At 39.4% G+C, this 21,075-nt stretch overlaps 1 protein-coding gene across 2 annotated transcripts in view; it reads right to left on the bottom strand.

Moving 5' to 3' along the window:
• Positions 1-672: 672 nt before the first annotated feature.
• Positions 673-21,075, bottom strand: part of rab11fip4a (RAB11 family interacting protein 4 (class II) a) — a 49,477-nt gene continuing 29,074 nt past the window's right edge. For both annotated transcript variants that reach the window (XM_058403651.1, XM_058403662.1), the window contains 12 exons: positions 20,821-20,966; positions 20,575-20,742; positions 14,425-14,559; positions 14,249-14,284; positions 12,038-12,137; positions 10,135-10,238; positions 9,609-9,749; positions 8,667-8,748; positions 8,356-8,493; positions 7,127-7,276; positions 6,841-6,984; positions 673-5,546 (listed from right to left, as the gene is read on the bottom strand). In XM_058403651.1, the coding sequence (XP_058259634.1) occupies positions 5,430-5,546; positions 6,841-6,984; positions 7,127-7,276; positions 8,356-8,493; positions 8,667-8,748; positions 9,609-9,749; positions 10,135-10,238; positions 12,038-12,137; positions 14,249-14,284; positions 14,425-14,559; positions 20,575-20,742; positions 20,821-20,966 (1,461 nt within the window). In that variant the 3' untranslated portion in view covers positions 673-5,429. The remainder of the gene's footprint in view (positions 5,547-6,840; positions 6,985-7,126; positions 7,277-8,355; positions 8,494-8,666; positions 8,749-9,608; positions 9,750-10,134; positions 10,239-12,037; positions 12,138-14,248; positions 14,285-14,424; positions 14,560-20,574; positions 20,743-20,820; positions 20,967-21,075) is intronic.

Here is a 21,075-nt window from a genome sequence, read left to right as displayed (position 1 = left end):
TGTGTATTGTTATTTAAGATACTGATCATTTCTGTTAGATATGTTGTTCCTAGTGATAAATGTGTGCGTGCGTGAGAGAGAGAAGAGAATCATATTTCAGCAGCGCCACCTAATGTAAGCTTTAAACATTACAGCACTGATCGTCACTTGACTTTCACCTAGATAAGAGAATTCCTTTTCTCACATTTATTTAACTGAAATACGATGCTGAAGAAGACACAGCCAACAAAATCCTCACTTGCAGATATACAAATCAATTCATTTTAAAACTATGATGCATTTGAGCTGAAATGTTTAAGTTCCTATTAAGCAGCTATTTATAAAAGATTCATCAATTCATCAATGCATCAAGTTGCTTAAAAGCTCCAGGTTACACATGTGGCTATATAATACACAGTTATCAAGGAGAAATGATTTATAATCACGCTCTCTGGTGTCACCCAGATGAAGATGGGTTCCCTTTGGAGTCTGGATACTCTCAAGGATTCTTCTTCATCATCTCAGGGAGTTTTTCCTTTATTCCCACCATCACCTCTGGCTAGCTCATTAGGGATAAATTTAAATTTATCATATATAATTTATATTCTAAATTTTTCTGTAAAACTGCTTTGCAACAATGTCCATTCGTCCAAAAAAAAAAACAAGCATCAACCCAATTAAAATGCCAAATCATGCCAATGCAAATGCTTTTATTACAGTTTTCCATTTGCAGTTTGTCACTAGATCATTAACATTGATTTATTTTATTTTCTTCTTTTTTATATAACAAAAACTTGAGCCTGTGTGGGGTGAGAAAGCATCTATCAAATCCGTACAAAAAAACAAACACTGCTAAAATGATCAGTTAGTGAAAGTGTGTTTTGTTTTGTCATTTACAAAAACAAACAAAACAAACAAAATGACCTGTATTAATCTATGTGCTGAGTTATTAGTGCAAACACTGGACTTTTAAATATTTGCGCAAAATATCTAACGTGACGTTCTGATGAGACGTTATCACTAAGTGCCTAACATAAGTTCAGTCAATGACAGCACTTTTTTTCACCTTAATATATGAGGATTCAGCTATAGATACAAAATTCTCTTTGCTGTATAGATCAGCCTAAACACACACACACACACACACACACACACACACACACTAATGAAAATGTCTGCTTGCTAAAACTGTTAAAAAAAATAGAACAAAAATAAAAACATGATTTGCTTTTTAGCTAATGTGTGTTTGTGTGTGTGTGTGTGTGTGTGTGTGTTACATAAATACAAACTGTACAGTTTACAACAATGCTGCAATGCAAATTAGCGAAAGACGTATACAGTATATCAGTCCCTCCAGGATTTCAGAAAATAACATAAAATATAAATGTGAAAAAAATAATTAAATAAACATTGAAAAAGAATTTTTCAAGCTGTCTTCGATTCATGCTCGTCAAACATGAGTAACTAGCTATCAGCTATCATAGAAAGTCATTACATACGTGTCTTCACTGGAAGGAGTTTAAAAGAATCCTGTGCTTGTGATTTCACCCATTTGTGTAGTTTTCCACAAAAAAAAAAGAAAGAAAGAAAATATTTGAAAAAAAAAAGAAAAGAAATAAAACATGGCAGCAAATTAAGCATCTTTGGCCACAACAATCACAAAAAACATCTGTCCAACCCTGGAGGGACTGGTATATGTATATACAAAAAAAAGTTCCTATTAAAAACAAACCTTAATAAAAGACAGAAATAGAAGCACGAACAAAAACCAGGCTAATTACATGCGATTTGTGCAATAGTGTGCGTTTCTGTGTACAGCAGTAATGTGGACTACACAGTCATCTGCAATACTGTCATTCACGTAACATTTTAATATATAAATAAAAAATAAACCAAAGGTACACAGTGGTTAAAAAAAACAGAGGTGATACATTCATGGCATTTACAGTGAGAGCACTTTTTGATTGTATAGTATATTCATCTTACCAAAAGGGACACGCCCATTTTTTAATTTTTATTTATTTTTTATTTTTTTTAAAAGGCGTACACAACTGCACTGTTCTAGCTTGCCTTCAATCACAGTAGCCTCACTCTGACGACTAGGACAAGCGAGAACTGAATGCTTCTTTATGTGAGGTTTGATTTAGTTGAACTATAAATACACTTGTGTTTTACATTGTTGATTATAACATTGGCTTACGGGTTAGCATATTCACTAAAATGCTAGTTTATTGTTCTAGAGATGCTATAAACAGACGGGCGATTCCACTGACTTGCTTTTTCGAACGTCGCTGTATACAAATGTGAGTAGTGAGAGATTTCAAATATCTACATCACGAACGATGGGTGTAATCAAATAGCACAGCGCTCGAGTCAGTCAGTTTAACAGGCACGAGACGCCTCAGTGATGCTACGTTCACCCACTCAGCGAGCGTTCATTTTCACAACTTCTGGTGACAAGAGCAACAGCGATCATTGGTGACTGGATTAAAAGTGGGCGTTTCCAGCGATGAGCCAAGCTGATCAAAGTAGAACTTTATGCAAATTTGGATCAACTTGGACAGCGCATCGACTACCAATGGGAGTAAAGACAGTGGAGCGCATGTGATCTGTAGCAAAGAGCACATACTGCTTCTCCTTCATCTCGTATGATATGATGCAGCTAAACATTGCTGAATTTTATACACAAACCAAATCTCCCTCCAGAATGGTTCGTTTTAGCGACAAGAAAACAGATTAATAGCCAAGAGGAATGTGCCACGCACTGATAAATGTTATTGCCATGGCAACCAGTACTACTTCATAGTACAGTCACTTGTGGCGCTAAACTCGCTGCATGTGTGAACGTAGCTTGAGACGTGTGACCAATCGGAACAAATATATATACAACCATGCTGAAGGCAGTCCACTTAAAGCTACCCTGTATAATAGAACACACTTCTCTTCTTACAAGACCATGTACATGTAAAGCAAAAAGGACGAAATGTGCAGGAAAGTCAGTTTACGTTGAGTTCCACAGCTAGCGAGTCATACTGTGCTAGGTTGCTAGCACACAAGCAGAGTCAAGTAACATCTATCAGCTGTCCTGGACACATCTAAACCCCATAAATAAATTAAAAAAATTTTATTGCTGGAAGGTCGATTAGTCTTTATTTGACACCCGACACACAGCTTCCCCTGACTTCTTATTGAAGTGTAATTGCTGCTTATTAGCAGGAATAAGAGTGCTCTAGGTGTGTAACAAAGGTGTTAAACAGCCTAATGTACGTTTACACGTCTCTGTGTCTCTGTCCCCAAACACTACATTTCATCCATAATTAATATTCTTATTAAACTTTTATAACAGCAACCATGTAGGCCTGACATTTTTCGAAAAAATGGATTAGAGGATTAGAAAAATATGTTTGGTTGCTGTTTTAGGGGTTCAACATCTGTTACACATCCATTTGTACGAAAATAATCTGTCGTATAATTTATATTTTTCTCTCTCAAAATAAAGACCAATGTATCCAGTATCCGCTTGCAGACACACAGCATGCTGTAAACCTGTAAACAAACCTGCTTTGTGCAAAAGTGTAGTTATGTGCCGATCACCAGTTTGACGAAACAAGTACAATTTTGAAACTTCTCCTGTCGCACCAACGGCATCATTTTTCAACAATTTTGAAGATCTTAAAGGAGCATGTGCACTGTTAATGTGTACAATTGGCAAACTGAATGCTGGCACTGACTGAGGAAGAATAGGTGTGGAAATATTTCTCAGCTACTTTGATTAGCACCGTGGAAATGTATGCTAGGTATCTGATGCTTCAGAAACATGACGCACATCAACCATCACACACACAAAAAAAAAAAGTCTCATAGATAAACACGGCATTAAAAACCAAGGCAACTAGAAGTGAAGTCGAATCGGGGGTTAGTGACTTCTTCATGTTTGTCAGCTGGCAGCAATCAGACACTCAGCTAACACTAACATGACAAGACAAGCAGCGTATGTGAGACACGAAGCTGTTTGCGCTTCACTACAGCAGCTAAGTGAGTCGGAACTAATGTTCCGACAATACTGTCAACAATACTTAAAAGTGAGGTGGTTGCATTTTTATATATCTATACACGGCTATTGCTCGGTGAGTGAGATTCTGTCACTTAGCCACTTAGCATGTGCTTCGGTTGGTTTCCTCTTTCATTTTTAAAATCTGGCACTTTTATTCTATGACTTTTTTTTATTTTATGTATTTGTTTTAGTTTTTTAATCACCTTGGAAACTTGTTTAATGCATATTATTATTATTATTATTATTATTATTATTAATATTTAACAAAACCACAACGACAATCATAATAATAATAATAATAATAATAATAATAATAATAATAATAATAATAATAATAATAATAATATCCAAGATTGTTGGAGACAATAATGTTATTTAATTTAATTTTAATTTTACATTATTTTATTGTATTGTGTCATACGGTATTCTTGCTAGTATTCATTATGAACATCAAGGTTTTTATGGACTCCAGCTAAAGGACGATAGTGAACCTTCAGCATTTGCTTATTGCCACAGAAAAGAAATATAATCCATCACACACTCACTCACTCACACACACACACACACACACACAGAGGCATGTGCAGTTATATCAGGGGTCTAAACCTTTCTTATCGGGCATAAGACACAAAGAACCCTGTCTAATAGTAATAATAGTAATGTCTAATAACTGATTATGGCTCATTTTGTTCCTCTAGCACAATGATGTGTTGCTTTTGTGAATAATTTCGATATATTTTTACTTAAAAGTGGACTCATTTCTATACGTTTTACAACAGATCTTAATAAAACTCGTAAAACCTCAATCAGACGATGAGATACATCACATTTCTTCTGTAACGTGACATTTTTCAGAGCAGTGTTCTAGAGGTGCACTGAGTTCATCTACAGGGATTAGATCCAGACTTCACACACCTGTGTATACTGATGTAATAAAACTCAAGACTGCAGTAAGAAGCAGGTTCTGCAGTTTGATAGACAATTATGAAAAATATTGGTTCGTTTGGTTCTGTCTGATCAGAGACATGAACTAACCAGTTTCATGTAAACTGGAAGTTAAATTTGTGGCCACTGCATTCTGACATCAGCAGCTGCTCTGCGATGTAGAAGCAGAAGCTGTTAGTGGTACTAGTCTTATATTTTATCCTACTTTTAGCCAATAACAAGAAACCATCCTGGACTGACTTTAATGAAGAACTACACTGTGTGAGGTAAGTGAAACGATCGAGACAGTGAAGTGTGTGTACACAAAATTGAATGTACAATGGAGAATATATTTTACATTATATTCTAGATGTATCAGTTTTTTCTCCTGATCCAGATGTGGAGTGAGGTGTCTCACTCCCCCAGCCACAAGGTGGCACAAACTGCCAACCTTTACTACATCAGGACGGATCTAGTGCTTGATTTCCAGGATGGAGGGATTGTGGTCCAGTATAGCCAGGATGATCTTATCCATGTACTGACGGAGCCGGAAGTTGATTTCCTCTTGTTCCTTCAGAGCCTCGACCAACTGCAGGATGAGAAGCTTATGAGTACAAAAATGTCTTCAAATAAAACCAGGCATACTAAAAAAGGTAGTCATTTTTTAAAATGTCAAATGATGCTAAGAAATATTTGGTTTTGTTTTAGGCTCCACTTATTCAGATCCATTAAAACCTACAGTGAGGACCAAAAAACCACAAGTAAAAATTTAATACAAAGCTTTCATTACAAATTGTAGAGTCAGTAATAACCTGAGTGAAATGTAAAAAAGCTTAGAAATATTTTCAGGGATTTCATAATTGGGAAGTCTCCTTTTTAATGACAGCGCTCACTCAAGCTGACATGGACTACACAAATTTGTGTAAAACCCAATAAATCCATCAAAGTCGCCTGAACATGTGCTTCAAAAGAACGATAAGAGGCATGTACATTGTCACAAATTTTAAGTTTCAATAGTGATTGCTTGAAATCTTGAATATCCAAGATATTTGTTTGGTTGAAAAATCTTTAAAGTACTAAAACTGTTTATGTAACCTTTCAAATAGTTTCAGACTTCTGTACCATGCTGTATGTACACTAATCAGCCATAACATTATGACCAGTGACAGGTGACGTGAATAAGACTGATGATCTCCTCATCATGGTACCTGTTAGTGGGTGGGATATATTAGAGGCAGCAAGTGAACATTTTGTCCTCAAAGTTGATGTGTTAGAAGCAGGAAAAATGGGCAAGTGTAAGGATTTGAGTGAGTTTGACAAGGGCTAAATTGTGATGGCTAGACCACTGGATCAGAGCATCTCCAAAACCACAGCTCTTGTGGGGTGTTTCTGGTCTGCAGTGGTCAGTATCTATCAAAAGTGGTCCAAGGAAGGAACAGTGGACAACCAGCTGGATGTTACTTTGACACGTACAACCTACCTAAGCATTGTTACACCCTTTCATGGAAACGGTATTCCCTGATGGCTGGGACCTCTTTCAGCATGACAATGCGCCATGCCACAAAGCAAAAATGGTTCAGGAATGGTTTGATGAGTACAACAATGAGTTTGAGGTGTTGACTTGGCCTCCAAATTCCCCAGATCTCAATCTATAGAGGCCTCACCTCACAACTTACAGGACTTAATGGATGTGCTGCTAACATCTTGGTGCCAGATACCACAGCACATTTTCACAGATCTAGTGGAGTCTATGCCTCAGTGGGTCAGGGCTGTGTTGACAGCAAAAGGAGGACCAACACAATATTAGCCAGGTGGTCATAATGTTATGCCTGATCAGTGTATGTAATAGTGTTGATGGTCCCATGTGACAGACAGCAGATTACCTCGTCTCTGGATGCGTTGTCAATCTCAGTGGCGAGACTCTGTGCTTTAGTGTGGCAAGCAAAGAGGTTTTTTGCCTCATACAGACTCAGACTGAGAATCTGTCCATTCAGATCGTCGTTCTGGTCCCGCAGTTTATGGTTTTCCTGTCAGAATAAAATGAGAGATGGTAAAATATCATCCTACAAGATAGACGTGATTAGGTTCTTCCACCAATGGCATTAATGTTGGAACAACACATCTGGCAAAACAGCAGTGTGACATATTAAAGAGACACAGTTTTTCTACCTGTCTCAGGCGTTTGACTTCATGCTCGAGCTCAATCTCGCGTGTTCGAGAGCTGAATTCAGACAAGGAATTTCTACCACGCCCAGGTTTCTCCGTTTCTAACTTGAACATCTGCAGATGCTCCAGCTCCCGGCGCAGGTCCTCTATCAGCTACACACACATAGACACAAGGAAAAATGAGGCATGCACAAAAACTGAGGAGAAAATATTAGTCATTAAGAGATCACATCAACTGTTAGAAGAGTAATGTAAATTACCCTGGAGAGATTTTTCACCTGACATTTCATGCATGTTGTTTACTGCTGCATGGAAGTTGCTAGATGTTTCTGACACGTGTGTATCTGCTGTGGACTGGTAGCACTTGGCGTGTTTTTTTTAAAAAGTGTTTTACTATATTAAGCACAAGATGTCATATGTTTATCTGTTAAGAGTTACATTAAGCATTTTACACTTTATATTATATAGCTTGAAGCTACTAAGAGGAATAAATGCTGCTTGTTACCTAACTGAGAAACCACAAAAGAACAAAGTCCTTCTGTGGAAGTAAGGGGCATGGTCAAGAGGGTGGAGCCAATGAAAGTGGTAAGGATAGGTCCTACCTCCAGTTTCCTAATTCCTGAAACTTCCAGACTGTGCTACACCTTCATCCTAAAAACTTCCTCTATGGCAGAAAACTCAAACAAGGAGCTTTACCCTAAATTAAATGCAGACTAATTTCTTAATGACTAATGATGTATATGTTCGACATCTCCTTACAGACAGTCTCACCATAGCAATGCCTTAATGTTTCATGCTGTTAATGTTATAAATATGTATATATACGTTCCTCTGAATCAGTTGTTACTATAGAAATGCTAATGTATATAATAAAACAAGTGCAGTTATATAAACACTGTGATTTGCCAGCTGGAGCAAATGCCTAAGCTATACTGTTACAGAAATAAACCAACACTTCCTGAGTGGAGAATTTAACGTCGCCGTCACAGTCAAGATCACGCCACATGTATGCTAAAGTAACATAATTCTCAGTGAAAGTAAAACTTCAGACAAGTTAAAATGGTGTGAATTTAGTCAAATTTATCTACTGTTTCTTATTATAAGAGTACCTGCATTCCACCCCCCACCCCCCAGCTGAATCGTGATAGCTTCTTTTTAGAAATGAATGGACTGCTGGACAATGGAGATATATTCAAGGATTAGAATTTGATCATTAAATGTCAGCGTCTCACTTCCTGCATGGCCTCTCGTTCTTTCTGAAATTCGTGTCTGTTCTGCCACAGTTTGTCCATCATCTTCTTATACAGATCCATCTCGTCCTTTAGACGCAGACTCGTGTCTTCCAGTTTATCAGTCATGCGCTGTTTCTCCTGTAACACAGGCAGACACGATGAATGGGCGGCTAATGATCATGACGATTTATACTGAAGATTCAGGTCATTATAAAATGTTTTCGAATAAAACTGTAGTGATGGTAATGAAGGAACTGGTCATTATATTATGTTATGACTGTACTAATGATCAGAGTGATAATGTCACTCACCTGGTCCAGTTTTTCAGTCTGAGACTTCAATCTGCAAACGTTCACCTTCATCTCAGTGTTCTCCTCCTCTAGCTGCTGTACTCTGGGAAATGAAAAAAAATTGCATGGAGTTCAGTTTGCATAAATGTAATATAACATAACAGAACTGATTATATTCCAATAAACCACATGATTAATGACATTTAATCTGCTGTCTGGTTCTCTGCAAAGCTAACAGTAATATATTTGAACACTAGCTCCCTAGCAAGAGCATTTCCTTTAGTTGAAGTTACTTTTGTCTCCGTCTCCACCTTCCTAGCCTTCACTCCCCACGCACTGACCACTGTGTACAGACTGGTTGTTCAGTCTTATCTACAAAGGGCCTTGTTAGTGCAATTTTTCATTCCAACCAAGCAGACACCACATCTGATTCCACCTGTTTAATCAGATCAGTTGGCTTTCAGTAGACTCAGGTGTGGCTTCTGTTCGGCTTTAATGAAAACCTGCACCCACACCGGCCTTTTCCGGATAAGACTGGATAGCCCTGGATTACAGGGAACACTCCACAAAGACCTGCTGTTTTTAAGACGTCCAGACCCAGTTGTCTAACCATAATAATTTGCCTATTGGTAATGTCAGAATCTTATACTTACTTATATACATTTTTCCTTCTTACAACACATCAACACATCATTTGAGACGTTAATAATCACTTAGTGCCTAATATATCCCACAATGTGAAAGGCGCCACTGTGATGAGATAATCAGTGTTGTGGCTGACCGGTGTGTTTATAGCACTTTGTTTTATTTTGTTAAAATACTTCATCCTCTTAAATTCAAAATAATATCACTGAAGTACTTGGAATCGCTCAGTGTTGTATGAGCTCTGGTGTGTGTGTGTGTGTGAGTGTGTGTGTGTGTGTGTGTGTGTGTGTTGCATGTGTACGTTGCATGTGTATGTACCTGTTAGAAAGCAACTCTATTTGGTTGCTCTTGTCTTTCTCCATCTTGCTATAAACCTCTCTGTGTCTCTTCAGCTCCTCCTCCAAACTTTGCTCTGCTCGAGTCTCCTGGTCCTTAATCTGCTCCTCCAGCTCATGTACTCTGCACACACACACACACACACACACACACACTTGTGGTACTTGTGTCTATGAGCTTACTGTGAATTTTCTTGGATCAGGTTTGTGTTAGTTTTTATGACTACTTGGTAGGAAATCTAGCTGCTGAGCATGAACTAGCCAGTAAATTACCATAGCTAACAATGTAGGCTAAATAATCATTTATCTGGGAAGTGAATAAAATATTAGGTCAGAATGACAATGCAAAATGAGACAGAACAGAGAATATTTCCCTCAGAGCTTTCATTAAATTAATAAGAAATTATTCTGGATACGTAAGTACAGTGAGCATCAGAGTACAATTCAGGAACTTTGATGTGTCAGCAGACAGATGTGAACACACATCTGTGGTATGTAGTGACGTTTACCTGTGAACCAGCTGTGTGTTGTCCTGTTTCAGTTTGGATTTCAGGTCTCCGTTTGCCAGGCTGTCATTCTCCAGCTCTGATACCTTCTTCTCCAGGTAACTCACCTAAGTTACACACACACACACACACACATTTGTCTCATCATCATGGGGAGCTTGCATTCTGATCATTGTTAATGCAGGTAATTAATGCTATGATACTATAGATACACAATATTGCCAAAGGTATTCTCTCACCCATCCAAATAATCAGAATCAGGTGTTCCAATCACTTCCATGGCCACAGGTGTATAAAATCAAGCACCTAGGCATGCAGACTGTTTTTACAAACATTTGTGAAAGAATGGGTCGCTCTCAGGAGCTCAGTGAATTCCAGCGTGGAACCGTGATAGGATGCCACCTGTGCAACAAATCCAGTCGTGAAATTTCCTCGCTCCTAAATATTCCACAGTCAACTGTCAGCTGTATTATAAGAACGTGGAAGTGTTTGGGAACGACAGCAACTCAGCCACGAAGTGGTAGGCCACGTAAACTGACGGAGCGGGGTCAGCGGATGCTGAGGCGCATAGTGCGAAGAGGTCGCCAACTTTCTGCAGAGTCAATCGCTACAGACCTCCAAACTTCATGTGGCCTTCAGATTAGCTCAAGAACAGTGCGCAGAGAGCTTCATGGAATGGGTTTCCATGGCCGAGCAGCTGCATCCAAGCCATACATCACCAAGTGCAATGCAAAGCGTCGGATGCAGTAGTGTAAAGCACGCCGCCACTGGACTCTAGAGCAGTGGAGACGCGTTCTCTGGAGTGACGAATCGCGCTTCTCCATCTGGTAATCTGATGGACGAGTCTGGGTTTGGCGGTTGCCAGGAGAACGGTACTTGTCTGACTGCATTGTGCCAAGTGTAAAGTTTGGTGGAGGGGGGATTATGGTGTGGGGTTGTTTTTCAGGAGCTGGGCTTGGCCCCTTAGTTCCAGTGAAAGGAACTCTGAATGCTTCAGCATACCAAGACATTTTGGACAATTCCATGCTCCCAACTTTGTGGGAACAGTTTGGAGCTGGCCCCTTCCTCTTCCAACATGACTGTGCACCAGTGCACAAATCAAGGTCCATAAAGACATGGATGACAGAGTCTGGTGTGGATGAACTTGACTGGCCTGCACAGAGTCCTGACCTCAACCCGATAGAACACCTTTGGGATGAATTAGAGCGGAGACTGAGAGCCAGGCCTTCTCGTCCAACATCAGTGTGTGACCTCACAAATGCGCTTCTGGAAGAATGGTCAAAAATTTCCATAAACACACTCCTAAACCTTGTGGACAGCCTTCCCAGAAGAGTTGAAGCTGTTATAGCTGCAAAGGGTGGACCGACGTCATATTGAACCCTATGGATTAGGAATGGGATGTCACTTAAGTTCATATGCGAGTCAAGGCAGGTGAGCGAATACTTTTGGCAATATAGTGTAGATAGATAGATAGATAGATAGATAGATAGATAGATAGATAGATAGATAGATAGATAGATAGATAGATAGATTGATTGATTGATTGATTGATAGATTGATGATAGATTGATAGATTAGATTTATTTTGAAAGGTCTATTTTGTTGGACAAACCAAATGTCCCACAAGGACAAAACTATCAGAAATTCCTGTCTGGACATGTGTCCCTGGCTAAATCTTAAAACCTGCCCTCCCAAATACTCGCTTAAAGTCTAAAAGCCTTTTTATTAATTGTTGGATGAGTATAATTGTGCGATAATGAAGACTGGAAAGGACACACTGGTTGCAGCCATCAAAACAGAACAGCCTTGAGTGCAGCTTGATGTCTAGACAGAGGACAGTCTAAACTATGGGACGCACCCAACACAACATGAGTGTCAGTGTGTATATTGATGAAGTTCTCCATACCTTCTCAGTAATGTCAATGTCACAGGAGTCGATGCTGTCGTGGAATAAATCCTCGGTGCTGCCATGACTACTGCTGAAATTACTGTGATGGAAAAGCTGCCTGTGAGCGAGAGATACAGAGGGAGAGAGAGATAGAGAGAGAGAGAGAGAGAGATTAGGGCATTTGTGAAATTTAATAATAATTAGTTTAACTGTAGTTAGTTTAACTGCATACTTTAGTAGTGTGTATTGTAAAGTAGTGTCAGAGATGTTGGGTCAGACTTGCATGATTGTATATATATATATATATATATATACAATCATGCAAGTCTGACCCAACATCTCTGACACTACTTTACAATACACACACACACACACACATATATATATATATATATATATATATATATATATATATATATATATATATAGCGCAATGCAAAAAATCATGCAGATACAGATCAAGAGCTTCAGTTAATGCTCACATTACACAAACAAGAATGACGAAAAAGTGTCATGTCTGTGCCATTATCTGCCACTTAATGGATGTTGGTGCCAGATGGGCTGGTTGGAGTATTTCACAACCTATTGATCCCCTGCAATTTTCACACACAACAGTCTCTACAGTTTTATTATGTGAAAAGCAATAAACATTAAGCGAAGTGACTGGGGGTGGATCCGCTTTGTTGATAAGAAAGATCAGAGGAAAAGGGGCAGATTGGTTTGAACGATATAGTAACTCATAATCACTCTTTACATGTGTGGTGAGCAGAAAAGCATCTCAGGATGCACAGAACATTGAACCTTGAGGTGGATGAGCTACAAAAGCAGAAGACCACACTGGGTATCTGTATGTATCTGTATATCAGACACATCAAATGTCATTACTTCAGTAACAAAAGAAGTGTGAGGACTCAGTGACTGTCAGGAGAGAGAAAGGAAAGGGTAAGAGTGTGAACAAAAGGCCCAATATTATAGACGAAAATCATTTAACAAAGTTTTAGATTTTTTTTTTCTGTTGAGCAAGTATTTATTTGATGGCAAATGTTGAAGGAAGCTAGTGAATGATAGCTAGTGAAAGTCCTCATTGTGGAGTTTGTACTGTTGTCATAGTTGTAGAACTAGAAAACTCATAATATTTGACTAGCAAGTGATTGGTTTGCTTATCTATATGATTAGCATTTTAAACTCGATTATATGCCGTGTGAGTGTGACTGAGTCTTTTTAACCTTTGATATGTACATTAACTGAATATTGATCCAGCGTACTCTCAGCCTCAGACGTCACGCCCACGAACCACTGACTGAACATCTTATAAATATGGCACACAAAATTGCAAACGCTTCAGGAGTTTGAACATTGTTGCTTTTTTTTTAAAGGTCCATCTAGAAACAAAGCCCTTGTGACACTCTACATCCATCATGGATGAAGGAATGAGTGCTTAGGAGGATCAGTGTGCCATCCTGACCTGCAACGCCCCCTCCTATCTGACAGAGGGAGCCCAGTCAGCTAAACACTGGATTTTCCATGAAGTTCATGGACTCATTCATTTGGGAAGGCTTTCTTAAATGAATCTACGGTTCTGTGGTGCGTGTAGGGCTGTTTTTGTACGGACATTTACCTAATATTTCCACATCCCTAAACATAATGTTGAACAACACGAACTGTGTTTGGTTGCTTTACATGTCAGTCAGACACCCTTTTAAGCAGTCCTTTGCCAATAAAACCTGCTATGGAATCCAGACCTTCTGTCACATTCTGTCTGAAGGCCTGGCTACATGAGACTAGATCTGTTCTGTCCATGCATGCACATGCTAGATATGATATTTCAGCTAGATAACATTAGGTGAGGTTATTCTGCATGTTCTGGGCTGATTATGATCTGAACACAAATTCGCTGCAGTATTAGTGTAGCATGGGTATTGCTGCTGGATGAGACAGTCAGAGTAAACACTAATAACCTGATGGTAGTTTCCCAACTAAATGAACCCAAATAGAGGAAGTGAACCAAACATGGTATGGATTTTTGAGCCATACTTTGGCTTTCTGGGTTGAGTATAGTGTGAAACCAAACCAAATGAAACACAAACATATAAAATTGCCCTTTTTTGTCAGTTAAATTGGTGCAAATATCCAAAACAAAGCTTTTAAATAGAAAGAAATGGAAAAGCAATCTGACAGAAGTGATTTCAAATCCTATACATTAAATATTATTAAATTAAATTAACTTACCTTCCAAAAGCTGTGCTGGAGATCTTCCTGTTTGGACTGAAAAGCAACAAGAGCAGTTAGTGACTATAGCCTACATGTGCTACCACTCAGATGAACCATTTGCCAGCACAAAAATACAGAAACACTGGATAAGTGTTTGATCTGTCATCAATAAAATAAAATAAATAAATACTCACCTGTTTGCTTTGAGGTTTTTGAGTCGAGCCTCAAGGTCGTTGAGCAAGTTCACTTTTTTACAGCACTGAGAGCAGTAAACATCCAGGAGCTCGCTGTTGTAAAAGTGTCGGATTTTCTGAGGGGTATGTCCGGCACTGCAGATATGACAGAAAAGTAAGTGGAGAAAAATAACAGATATAGTGTTTCAGTATTCTGAAATATTTTTCTGTTGCTTGTTCTGAAAAGGAATCTACACCGTAAGCCTATAGACTGTAACGCTCATCTAACACTCTTGTGATAAAGTAATAGAAATACCAGAGAGATGTAAAGAGAAGCGAATCAAGGGTGTGTTAAAAATCAATAATGGATCACCGTGATGGACCTGAGCACTCAGATACTGATCAGTACAATGACTAACCAGCTCATCTCTACTCACACTACAGCATTAAATGCCATACAACACCCTGGCTTGGTGAAGGAGGTGTGAGGATGGACTGTGGCTATAAGAACAACATTGTCTGTTGGCTGTAGGTACCTTAGAGCTTCTCAAACTATATTTTTCCACAAAACTGAAAAGTACTGATCCCCACATAACAGCTTCTGAAATGATATTAGCAGTAGCCGCACAGTAGCCTTCATCAATTTGGAATAATTTAGACAGTTAGACCACAATCCAAATCCATTCCTGTTCACAAACAGCAGTTGGGCAATGCCAGTAAGTTGAGCACCTCGAACATATACTGGATCTAAACAGAGGTGGACAGTAAAGAAGTACATTTACTTGAGTACTGTACTTAAGTATACTTTTTGAGTATTTGTACTTTACTTGAGTATTATTTTTTCTGGATACTTTTTACTTTAATTTCACTACATTTGAAAGACAAATACTCTACTTTTTACTCCACTACATTTCTGTCATGGTCATTGAGTAGAAAGTAGTTACATTAATCATAGGATGATTTTTTTCATTCTTGTAGCGTCACGTGTTGTAAAGTTCAGTGGTTTTCCATAATTTTTTTAACTCAGTTGCTCAATTGATCAATTTCTGACAAAATGGACGAAGATATGCTTTGTATATTATACACCACCAACACATTGGTAATGATGTTAGTTAACACACAAAAACGTATGCTGTGTCCAAATTCTCATACGATGTGTCCTAAATAGTATTCAAAAATAGAATTAGTATGCCCCAAATCGTAGTATACTGAAAAGAGTATTCCAAAAATTCCTGGATGGTCTACTACTTCCGCTAGAAATTCAAAGTGCAGAACAATGCACACTCTAACGGGTAATATTGCCCACAATGCATTGCACACAGGAGGGAGGAGCCTGGACAATGGTGTAAATGCATATTAAAACGATGTAAATGAATTGTGGAAATATATATAACTCTTTGTTAAAGCAGTGTTGCTGTTGGGTGGTTGTACAGCTACAGTTGTGTAGCTGGGTTTTAAAGCAGGTTAGATTTTTTTTTTCTGACCAGTCTTCATTTACAGACCATTTGACTGAAATGTGCATGAGTGGATACACATAGATGTGTACAGGTACATCTCAAAATTTAGAATATAATGATATATATATTTTTTTGTCACTCAGTTCAGAAAGTGAAACCCATATATTATATAGATTCATTACACATAGAGTGAAATATTTCAAGCCTTTATTGCTTGAAATTGTGATGATTATGGCTTACAGATAAGGAAAACCCAAAATTCTGTGTCTCAGAGAATTAGAATATTGTGAAAAGTTAAATATTGGAAAGTCGTGGTGTCAAACCCTAATCAGCTAATTACCTCAAAACACCTGCAAAGGTTTCCTGAGCTTTTAAATGGTCTCTCAGTCTGAATCAGTAGGCTACACAATCATGGGGAAGACTGCTGACTTGACAGTTGTCCAGAAGACAGTCATTGACACCCTCCACAAGGAGGGTAAGCCACAAAAGGTAATTGCTAAAGAAGCTGGTTGTTCACAGAGTGCTGTATCCAAGCATATTCATAGAAAGTTGAGTGGAAGGAAAAAGTGTGGTAGGAGAAGGTGCACCAGCAAAAGGGATAACCACAGTCTTGAGAGGATTCTCAGGCAAAATCCATTCAAGAATTTGGGGGAGCTTCAGATGAATCCTAGACATGGCCTACAAATGTCGCATTCCTCGTGTCAAGCCACTCCTGAACCAGAGACAACATCAGAAGCATCTTACCTGGGCTGTGGAGAAAAAGAACTGGACTGTTGCTCAGTGGTCCAAAGTCCTCTTTTCAGATGAAAGTAAGTTTTGCATTTCATTTGGAAATCAAGGTCCCAGAGTCTGGAGAAAGAGAGGAGAGGCACAGAATCCATGTTGCTTGAAGTCCAGTGTGAAGTTTCCACAGTCAGTGATGATTTGGGCCGCCATGTCATCTGCTGGTGTTGGTCCACTGTGTTTTCTGAAGACCACAGTCAACGCAGCCATCTACCAGGAAATCTTAGAGCACTTCATGCTTCCTTCTGTTGACAAGCTTTATGGAGATGCTGATTTCATTTTCCAGCAGGACTTGGCACATGCCCACACTGCTAAAGGTACCATAAGCTGGTTCAATGACCATGGTGTTACTGTGCTTGATTGGCCAGCAAACTTGCCTGACCTGAACCCCATAGAGAATCTATGGGGTATTGTCAAGAGGAAGATGAGAGACACCAGACCCCACAATGCAGATGACCTGAAGGCCGCTATCAAAGCAACCTTGGCTTCCATTACACCTGAGCAGTGCCACAGGTTGATTGCCTCCATGCCATGCCGCATTGATGCAAAAGGAGGCCCAACCAAGTATTGAGTGCATAGAAATGAACATACTTTTCAGAAGTCTGACATTTCTCTTTGAAATATCCTTTTTTATTGATCTTATGTAATATTCTAATTTTCTGAGACACAGAATTTTGGGTTTTCCTTATCTGTAAGCCATAATCACAATTTCAAGAAATAAGGTTGCTAGGTTGCTACAAAAGGTACTGTAAGTGTTGCATACAACAATGCAATAATAAATGCGTTGACATTTACTTTTGATACTTAAGTACTTTTAAAAACAAGTACTTCTGTACTTTTACTTAAGTAAAAATCTGTCTTTACAACTTTTACTTGTAATGGAGTAATGTTTGACCAGTAGTATCTGTACTTTCACTCAAGTAAGGAAGTTGTGTACTTCGTCCACCTCTGGATCTAAACTTATTCCTTACAAGCAAGCCCGAGATGACGATGGCAGGGAAAAACTCCCTGAGAAGACATGAAGAAGAAACCTTAAGAGGAACCAGACTCAAAATGGAACCCATCCTCTTCCGGGTGACACCAGGGAGTGTGATTGCAAATCATTTCTCTTCTATAACTGTAGTTAGAAAGTACAGTTATATAACAAGGAACTGATGGTGAAAAGTCTGGTGATGAGCATCAGAGTCATTTCATTAAAGTCTACTATATCAGACTGAAGCTATTAACTGTTCATTGATTGAGAGTTGAGTGCATAACTGCTCTTAGGAACATACACATCTTTATGGTTTCTGTGTGCTGCCATCTATAGTAATCTCAGCAGCAGTGAGTGATTTTCCGGTGATGAAAAAACCCCAAACAGAAGGGCATCTGGATGGATCATGCAATTCTGGAGAGCAGAGTGATTTCTTTCTGGTCAGACTGGAAGGTATCTTTTTGTGCTTCATGCTCAAGGAGAACACAGCATTGACCCTCCATTTACATACACAGCAGGTGCTCTCCTCCTGATATCCTTTACAGTCTTCATCGAAAACTTGTCTTTATACAAGTACAAATAGGTCAAAGTCTAAAAATATCACTGAATCCTATTAGAGGAGATACAGTACAGTAATGGCAACGAAATACACTCCCACTTTCCAGGATGACAAATGTAGTGTGCATGTGGCCGTATCTGGGTGACTTGTTCTATGACTCACGCACAGATTTGGGGGTTTGGATCCTGCAGTTGTCATTTTGGAACGTAGGACTGTCATTTCTGAGTTCTGCTTGAACATGAAGCACAAAAGGCAAACCTCAGAATTTGGGAGCAACTGACCATCTATTTCCACCACATTGTACAATAAAGTGGCTGTGAGTAAATTTGTGTCTCTGCTGCATATGTTCATCTTTAGTGATGTAGGTGTCCTCGACCCTACTTAGTGCACTTTAAGATGCTAAATATTCAGGCAAAGAAATAATGTAACTTTAATGTATGCCTAAACTGTTAGCTACTTACTGTAACAGATACCTTGGACATTTGCCGAACAGACCACCAGATGGCAACCCTTCACATTTGAGAACTGTTCTATGGTTATGTGTGTCAACTCAATTCAGTTAGTGCTTTTAACAATGGACATTTTCTCAAAGCAGCTTTACAAAAGTATAGAAACAGAGTAAAAAAAAATATAAAGTTTAAATGAAAGTTACTATTTTATCCCTATTTTATCCATAATGAGCAAGCCTGCAGCAACAGTGGCAAGGAAAATCTCCCTGTGATGATAGGAGGAAGAAACCTTGAGAGGAATCAGGCTCAGAAGGGAACCTCATCCACATTTGGGTGACACTCGACAGTAAATAATGTAAATGTAACTAAATAATGTCCTTTCTACAACAGCAACAAAGGGCTTATGGGGAACTATTAGGTCAGTGTAAGGTAGGTAGGTCAACTGTTCCCACAAAGTTGGGAGCATGGAATTGTCCAAAATGTCTTGGTATGCTGAAGCATTCAGAGTTCCTTTCACTGGAACTAAGGGCCCAAGCCCAGCTCCTGAAAAACAACCCCACACCATAATCCCCCCTCCACCAAACTTTACACTTGGCACAATGCAGTCAGACAAGTGCCGTTCTCCTGGCAACCGCCAAACCCAGACTCGTCCATCAGATTGCCAGATGGAGAAGCGCGATTCGTCACTCCAGAGAACGCGTCTCCACTGCTCTAGAGTCCAGTGGCGGCGTGCTTTACACCACTGCATCCGACGCTTTGCATTGCACTTGGTGATGTATGGCTTGGATGCAGCTGCTCGGTCATGGAAACCCATTCCATGAAGCTCTCTGCGCACTGTTCTTGAGCTAATCTGAAGGCCACATGAAGTTTGGAGGTCTGTAGCGATTGACTCTGCAGAAAGTTGGCGACCTCTTCGCACTATGCGCCTCAGCATCCGCTGACCCCGCTCCGTCAGTTTACGTGGCCTACCACTTCGTGGCTGAGTTGCTGTCGTTCCCAAACACTTCCACGTTCTTATAATACAGCTGACAGTTGACTGTGGAATATTTAGGAGTGAGGAAATTTCACGACTGGATTTGTTGCACAGGTGGCATCCTATCACAGTTCCACGCTGGAATTCACTGAGCTCCTGAGAGCGACCCATTCTTTCACAAATGTTTGTAAAAACAGTCTGCATGCCTAGGTGCTTGATTTTATACACCTGTGGCCATGGAAGTGATTGGAACACCTGATTCTGATTATTTGGATGGGTGAGCGAATACTTTTGGCAATATAGTGTATTCCTGGCTAAATCGAGTTGAGTGTATTATTTTTTTTCTTGGCCAGTTTCTGTTCCTTTGTAGTTTCTGTGGTCTGTCTCACTCAGAGCTCAGAGCTGTATAGACTACTCAACTAGTACATTCACTAGTCAGTGTTGTGTTCAAATCCCAGCACCACTAAGCTCCCAGGGCTGTGACCTTGAACAAGACCCTTTACCCTTAACAACTAATAGTTGTATAAATGGGACACATGTAAGTCGCTGTCTCTAATGCCATCTTTGTAAGTGGAATTTAACATGGCAGAAAAAACCTCAGAGATGCTGCAGTGCATTAGCGGTAATGAGCTTCTATCCTGTGTGCTCTCAGATTCAGTTCAAATTCTTACACAGTATAATAAGATGTCTAGGTTATTGCACTGATTTATTCATCATTAAAGTGTAAAAAAAATTTTAATTGGAGTGCAGTTCAGTACATTCATTACAACTGACCGGTTAAGATAGAAATATTGGTAACACAAGCAAGCGTACAGCATATAGGCATGAAGATGGTTTAACGTGCCACCTTGTGAAATACTGAAACTTACAGTTCCTTTATTACTTACATTGTCTTCTCAGGACACTGAATATATGCAGTGCTAAAAAGAACATATGTGTGTGTGTGTGTGTGTGTGGTTGAGATAAGTTTCAGTAACCTGGAAGGCAGTGAGGAGCCCAGGTCCGAAAACCCGTTAGTCCTTGTATCATCATCAGCACACGGGCTACTAGGAATAAACTCCACATCTTCTCCTTCTCCGTAATCTTCAAACTGCTCCTCGGCTGAAATGACGGACGCAGCCGCTGACGAGACGAGTTGACCCGAACTGCAGGGAAAATAATTTTATTTTACTGAAGAATTCGGATTTTATTTTTATTAACATCTTGCCTCCTGATATAGTCACCTGTTTCCAGGTAGAAAGAGTCCGCCGAGGACTTCCTCTTTCTCATCATGGCGACCATCAGATGACTCGGACCCGGCACTGCTGTCCATTTCAGAGTCGAGAGGGTACAACAGGCAGGGCTGCGTAGCGACACTCTCATCACCGCTCTGCACACAATCCACACAATCTGCAGTGATTAATAGACTCTCATTGTCAGTTATCACACACTCACTCACTCATCCCCAATATACATAAATATGTGCGCAATGACATACT

This window comes from Hemibagrus wyckioides, linkage group LG02 (assembly GCF_019097595.1).
Source record: "Hemibagrus wyckioides isolate EC202008001 linkage group LG02, SWU_Hwy_1.0, whole genome shotgun sequence".
In the NCBI taxonomy this organism is placed as follows: domain Eukaryota; kingdom Metazoa; phylum Chordata; class Actinopteri; order Siluriformes; family Bagridae; genus Hemibagrus; species Hemibagrus wyckioides.
The sequence above is the reverse complement of the archived record's forward strand: the minus strand, read 5'-3'. Positions and strand labels throughout refer to the sequence as shown.